General features: G+C 37.6%; 1 protein-coding gene across 1 annotated transcript; it reads left to right on the forward strand.

Moving 5' to 3' along the window:
* Positions 1–4,081: 4,081 nt before the first annotated feature.
* LOC121383725 (zinc finger protein 862-like) lies at positions 4,082–6,748 on the forward strand. The gene is made up of 3 exons (XM_041513821.1): positions 4,082–5,058; positions 5,182–5,440; positions 6,386–6,748. The coding sequence occupies exons 1-3, from the start codon at positions 4,910–4,912 to the stop codon at positions 6,746–6,748; spliced, it is 771 nt and encodes a 256-aa protein (XP_041369755.1). The 5' UTR covers positions 4,082–4,909.
* The last annotated feature ends 236 nt before the right edge of the window (positions 6,749–6,984 follow it).

The following is a 6,984-nucleotide window of genomic DNA, read 5'->3' on the forward strand; positions in this document are numbered from 1 at the left end:
TAGAGGAAAATATATCGTATTATCGTAACTCCAGTCATCTCATACATTGTAGGTTTATTTTCCAAAACCGACAACGTGCGATCTCAACAAAACAATAAAGGATTTCTCGATACCACATGCACAGACTACAAGTCATCGCATTTTTCCCCACATGCAAAGGTGAAGGTCATTTGAAGAAGACTGTACAATTTTCGTTGTTGGCTACTGCTTAGGCCTAGTACCCAGAATTTGTTAATATACACGGGTGTAGCCTGTAGGAAGATAACAAAAAGGGGGGTGGGTGGGTACACACACGTATAAAATTAATATATAAACCATCGATGCCGCTTCCTACGCCAGTGATGTAGATAGGCCTATCAACTGCTGAGCATGGGTAATAATTAAATAAACGGAATATTCAAGAATAACCACTAACATTAAACAGTTCACATTTATTTCAGTGTTTCAGTTAATTGGGAATAAATTAATTTGAGTGATTTTAGCATGGGTCCGTTCAATAGGCTAATAAACATTAAAACTATAAGTCCGTCCCACAGGGAACGCCTTAGCCCGAGTACTCTGACTGTAAGAGAGCTAGACGGACATTTGAACATAAACACGCTCTCATTATTTATGTCCAAATTTCCGTCTAGCTCTCTTGCAGTCAGAGTACTTGGGTTAGGAACGCCTTTTATATTACTATGAAATTTACTACAAGTTATTCATTTCTAAGCCGATTGATTTGTAAATTGCACACAAAATTAGTATTGTTTTGTTATTTCCAATACAAGTTGGATAAATCTGTGAACTTTTTGTGCAAACATCTATTGACCAACTTGGACAAATTTGTGCAGTCATCCTATGACAAAAATGGACAAAGCTGTGAAGTTTCTGTGCAGTCATCTACTGACTTTTATTGGTGAAAGGAATAGTTTGAACTTTTTTTGTTTTTCTGTCTTTTGAAAATGGCATGTGAAACTTAAAACTGACATTGACAGTGAGATTGTTTTTATTTCTCTCTGGCTGCAAAGAGTAAACTAAGATTTTTCAGACAGCTTGCCTTCATGTCTTTCATCTTCAGATTGAGTTTTTCTCTGACAAACACATTTAAGGTAGGGTAACCTTTCTTTGAACTAAAAAAAAAAAAAAAAAAAAAAAAAAAAATCCTACCTACCTACCCTACTTTTTTTGGCCATGTTACCTGAAACAAACTTTTTTTTTTTTTGGCCTAACAAGCATTCTGAGAGTACTGCTAAAGCAATACATGTCCCCTATTTGACAATTTTTTACATCTCCTAAATACCTCTGTGAAAAAAAGTGGGTAAATCACCAAGAAAGTTAAACTTGATCAGCAACAGTACATGATAAAGCTATATACAAAATTTTACCTCAATATTTTGAAGCATTGCAAAACAAGTCTGGAAAACAAATGTTCATATCTCCTAAGTCCAAGGGCCTTAACTCTTCAAAAATAGGTAAATTGCCACACAAGTCAAACTTGATTGGTAACAGTACATAGGGAAAGAAAGAAATGATTTATTTAACGACGCACTCAACACATTTTATTTACGGTTATATGGCGTCAGACATATGGTTAAGGACCACACAGATTTTGAGAGGAAACCCGCTGTCGCCACTACATGGGCTACTCTTCCGATTAGCAGCAAGGGATCTTTTATTTGCGCTTCCCACAGGCAGGATAGCACAAACCATGGCCTTTTTTGAAACAGTTATGGATCACTGGTCGGTGCAAGTGGTTTACACCTACCCATTGAGCCTTGCGGAGCACTCACTCAGGGTTTGGAGTAGGTATCTGGATTAAAAATCCAGGCATCGAATTTTACCACGGCAACGACGGCAAGTGCCTTCGTTGCCCTCCTTACTTGCCGTTGTGCCCCGAAAATCGAACGTTATCGACGGCAAGGAAAATGCCTTTGTGCCCTTCCTGGTTTGCAACCGTGCCCTTCCCAGATCTACATATGATCATTTATTGTTTCACTGACAATTTCGAATAAAAAGTGTTAAAACACCCGTATTTCATTATGTTTTAAAATTTATTTACGTTACAACTCGCGTTATCAACAATCAAGGAGGCTACGTTGCAAGAGACTGCATCATGGACGCAGCTATATTGTGATCACGTGAACACTTCGTGGGACAAGGTCGGTATATCTTTATGTTAATTACGCACTGCCTTTATACTATAGTTTTCTTGTATTAATTTGATTGGTAACTGTTCGACATACTACCCAAAGAAACTAACTCAAATGGATGTGTAATTACCATTTGAAAATTTAGCGTATTATATCAAAATGAAAAAGGAAATTATACCCCAATATAGGTCACACAACCACCGATTCACACAGACACACTCGCACGCACGTGCTCATGTCATGATTTCCCTAGTATTAGTTAACAGAAATGCCACGGAAAGGAAGACTAAAAAAAAGGAAAGAACAGGAGCTTAGCTCGGCAGCAGCAAAGTGCGTCAAGCTGTCCAAATTCTTCGGGTATGAGTATTTCTACTAAACTTAGTTATATTAGCTATTGAACTGCAGTTTTCTTTTCCAACATCAATAACTTGGCACCAGTCCAGTTGTCTCAACTGTCTTCTTGTCCTGAGAATTTCTAACAAATTGATCGTCAAGTAGGCCTGCTATATATCTATATGTAACGATAACATACATACAAACATACATACATACATGTACATTTTATTAAAATTTGACGGCACAGGTACCATTTGTTTGATAATTTTCGTGTTCACTCATGACATTATTAAAGGCAGTCAGTACAAACCGTTACAAGACGAAAACAGAGATGAACTCCCGAAATTTTTCTCCTTGTAGCACCTGCACCAATCATCAATTTGTCCGTTCAATGCCATTGCCAAGAATGAAATCGAAAATGATCAAACTAAAGGTCTAGAGTCAGATTTAAGAAACGTTATATATTTTACATGTAATACTGACGACCATTCGGCGATTTTAGTCAAAGTACTTAACAATCCATAATGAGCCTTTGATCGTCGGACATTTCCAAACTGACTAAGCGCCATGACCGAACATAAATTATATAGAATCGCGCTTTGAAGGTCACACAGTTTAATATTAACGGTAATTTTGTGCGACACAAATGTTTTGACGAAAATGCAGTTTTTGTTTTGAAGCGGTTCGATATTGGGTAGGAAAAATGCTATTTTTTAAGTGTTCAAACAGTCATTGATTCGACATGCGCGTTTTAACGGTACCTGCACAGAACACAGATACAGTCGCTAAAATGTCATCGCGTTTGCTATTAATAGATACAAGCGAGAAGCCGTAAGCGCCCGACTTATTCCGAATGGGTCTGGCTAACCGCCAGATTGGACGGTTGCCAACATGTTCTACAATTGTTTATTTTCACAGCTGCTCCTTAGTACAATTTTGTGCAGTAAACGTATATGTAATTAAACAATAAATTAATTAAATATTTAACAATATGAAAATCAAAATTATTAAAGTGTTAAATTTAATAGAATTTTTGTAGTTTTCACCATATAATGTAAATGTTATTTGAATCAGTAGCGTAACCGAGTCTTTATTTGGGGGGGGGGGGGGGGGGGGGCAGACCTTTGTCCGGGGGGCCAATGTTGTATTTATTGTGTACAATCAAATGTGAAATGGGGGGGGGGGGATGTTTTGAAGGGGGGCACCGCACCCCCCCCAGGCCCCCCGTAGTTACGCCACTGATTTGAATTAAATCTTTGTCTAAACTCTTTACTCACATGCTATCAAACTATATTACGCCCACTCGTCATCTTAAATATATAGAACTTTATCACTTAGATATGAAAAAAAAGAAACAACAAACTTTGTATCTAATTTTGCTTCATTAAGATAGCTTGCTGCTTTTTTTTTTCATTTAACATTAACAAATTAAAAGAAATTTATTTATTTGGCAATACCGTACTTACAAGTGTTTTTTTGTTATTCATCCCATTCCTGGTCACGAGTACATTGTTATTTATTAAAGCCACACATTGATTAATATATTATAGGGCATTTTGACAGGCAGTCAAATGTTTGCAGGCTTGTTAAAAATATATGTTCCTGGATGGGAAGGTGTGATTGATTTCATTATAGTTTTACCATCCAATACTTAACAAGCAAGTTGTCATGCATTTGCCATTCTACTCTTCCTTCAGTTGCATGAATCTTGTAACAACTGACATGGATATATTATAATTGTCTAATTTAATTGAATTTTTAATTTTATTCAGCTCCAAGCCCGAGTCATCAGGAAATGATGCTGATGCTGATTCAGTACCTTCCTTGGAACCTCTGCCTGAGTCTACTACTGTTGTGTCTTCCAATGTGGACCAGGGTCCAAGTACTAGTAAAGCTGGAAATCCCGAAGAAAGTGTAGTTAACATCACTAAAGCACCGAAGTACAAGTGTAAGGTGACAACAATACTTTCCTGGAAAACGGACTGGGATTGGATAGGATTCCAGGAAAAAGACGGGTATGTTACACTGGTATGGTGCGAAGTTTGTAAGGCCTACTATAGTGAAGGTGGAAAAAAGCAGTTTACACCAAGGACAGTCACAATTATGCGAATTGGAAGCATATATAAAGGGGACTGCGAATGTGAAAAAAGATACTGCCCGGACCCACAATGCTAGCAAGCTGCATCGAGATGCGATTAAGGCGACCAAGGCCACCAAAGAGATGCCTGTTATTTACAGGCACCTTAAAAAAATGGACAAAGAGACATTTACAAGAATGTGTCACCTTTTTGATTGGGCATACACAGTCGCACACTCAGAACTTTGTTTTACAAACTTTCCAGTCTTAATTAGTGTAGAAAAAAAAACATGGAGTCAACCTTGGTAACACTTATGCCAATGACAAGGCATGCCGAACCTTTGTTGATGAAATTGGTGAAACGATGGCAGACGACTTGAAGCATCTGTTTTCCACGGAACCCTTCTACTGTTCAATCCTGTTTGATGGCAGCACTGACAAGAGCCTCTCGGAAAAAGAAGTAATTAGTGTTAAGTTGCTTGAGGACGGACTGCCTAGGTTCAAACTTCTTGGGTAAGTAAGTGTTTACTTCTTGTGATAACGTGACTTTTTATGACATATATGGCTTAGACTAGTCACCCTAGCTACATAAATAATTGCACCATTAATAAATAAAGTTCTCCTTTATTCTTCTAGAATTACAGAACCTGGTCAATGTACTGCTGAGGGCATATACAATGCAATTACTGCAAAGACTCGAGAAATGCAGCTTGACATCAAGACATGCTGTGTTGCAACAGCAGCTGATGGAGCTTCAGTTAATTTTGGGAAAGAATCTGGTGTACTGGTTCGACTGAAGAAAACAATGCCATGGCTTATAATGATACACTGCATTGCACATCGTCTTGAGTTGGCCCTGAAAGATTCATTCAAGGGTTCATTTTATGAACTTGAGGTGAATTATATTCTTGACTTTTTAAGATCATGGTATGTGCTGTCATGTCTGGAAAATGCACACAATACATGTAATTTCAAGTAATAGGGAAGCATTGTTTAGTAAGACGTCACCTGTAAAAACAATATGGTTAGATTAATGTAAGGTTCAAATAAACTATTAAAGGCAAGCTTACAAATGTACATTAAACTGACTAAATATCGTATTGTCATACAAAGCTAAACGCAATTCACTGCACCATGTTGAAATGCTGCATCCTATTTACATTGAGTGGTTTCTGGTAGAATATAATATTGTACCACGCTTTGGTGTCAGTCCCATTGATTTTACCCGTGGTGTATCCCATAGTTAGGCCCGGGCCCCCCTAAATTTTGCGACAGTTATAATTATATTATATTTTTTAAACGTCCTACCTATGTGGCAGCAGCGGGTTTCCTCTAAAAATTTGTCAAAATGACGTCCAATAGCCGCTGATAAGATAACAATCAATGTGCTCTAGTAGCGTCGTTAAATAAAACAAACTTTACTTTTTATATCATTGCCCCCCCCCCCCTAAATGGATTTTCTGGATCCGCCACTGAAATCTCTCGGAAAAGGATGATGTAACTACAACTTAACTATACCAAGTGTACCAAAACATAATTATGTACTAAATATACCTGGTTTAACTAAATCAATTATTGTTGACATATGCTAGTTGGCCAAACATAAGAAATGGATTATGCACAATGTTATTTTTGTCAATGAGATGACTTGAAATATATAAAAAAATTCCTTGGTATATATCTTCTTTTCATCTTCATTATATTTTATTTGAGTATTGCTAATAATCTGAAAATAGGATCATCATGTTAGTTTCTGAAAAATTTTACTGTTTGTAAAAAATGGTTTCATTTGTTTTTTGAGAAATACTTATTATGTTTCTTTTTGCCTTCTATTTTTCAGATAGATAATCTGATGATGCATCTATATTATATGTACCGGCGATCTGTCAAGAAATGGCACGAGCTTCAGAGAACAGCTGAGACATTTGGTGAATATGTAGTGAAACCATCACGATCTCAGGGCACCAGATGGATAGATCATCGCAGAAAGGCATTAACAGCCCTGATCCAGGATTACCGCTGCATTGTAACACAACTCCAAGAGCAAGGATCCGAATTGCGAAAAGACATCCCAGCAGGAGACCGTGCAAAAAATGAGAGGATATTCCAAACTCATGACCTCACACCGCTTCGTACTATACTTAGCTTCCTACCAGGATCTTGTGGAAGACCTGGCAGAATTGTCGCTCTCACTCCAAGATGACAATCTTCCAATTTCTGGTGTACGAGCAAACATTGATCTTGCGCAGGCTAACCTCATTTCAATGGTCAATAATCCAGGGAGAAATCTACGTAGAGTCCTACTTGAGACCACAGCTGCTGAAAATGATGGCGTTGTAAGATTTAAAGGTATCGAGTTGGTGACATCTCCTTCTGAAGTGGACACATTCAACAGAAAGTCGAAAGAGATAATAGAAAGGATCACCATTTGCATCTCTA

The sequence above is a fragment of the Gigantopelta aegis genome, chromosome 10 (genome assembly GCF_016097555.1).
Source record: "Gigantopelta aegis isolate Gae_Host chromosome 10, Gae_host_genome, whole genome shotgun sequence".
Lineage (NCBI taxonomy): Eukaryota > Metazoa > Mollusca > Gastropoda > Neomphalida > Peltospiridae > Gigantopelta > Gigantopelta aegis.

What these genes read in the sequence shown, in the direction of transcription:
- LOC121383725 (XM_041513821.1), top strand. Translation starts at nt 4,910, where the DNA reads ATGGCAGACGACTTGAAGCATCTGTTTTCCACGGAACCCTTCTACTGT. An exon ending in CCTAGGTTCAAACTTCTTGG is followed by an intron (nt 5,059 to 5,181) that starts GTAAGTAAGTGT and finishes TTATTCTTCTAG; the next exon opens with AATTACAGAACCTGGTCAAT. An exon ending in GTTCATTTTATGAACTTGAG is followed by an intron (nt 5,441 to 6,385) that starts GTGAATTATATT and finishes TCTATTTTTCAG; the next exon opens with ATAGATAATCTGATGATGCA.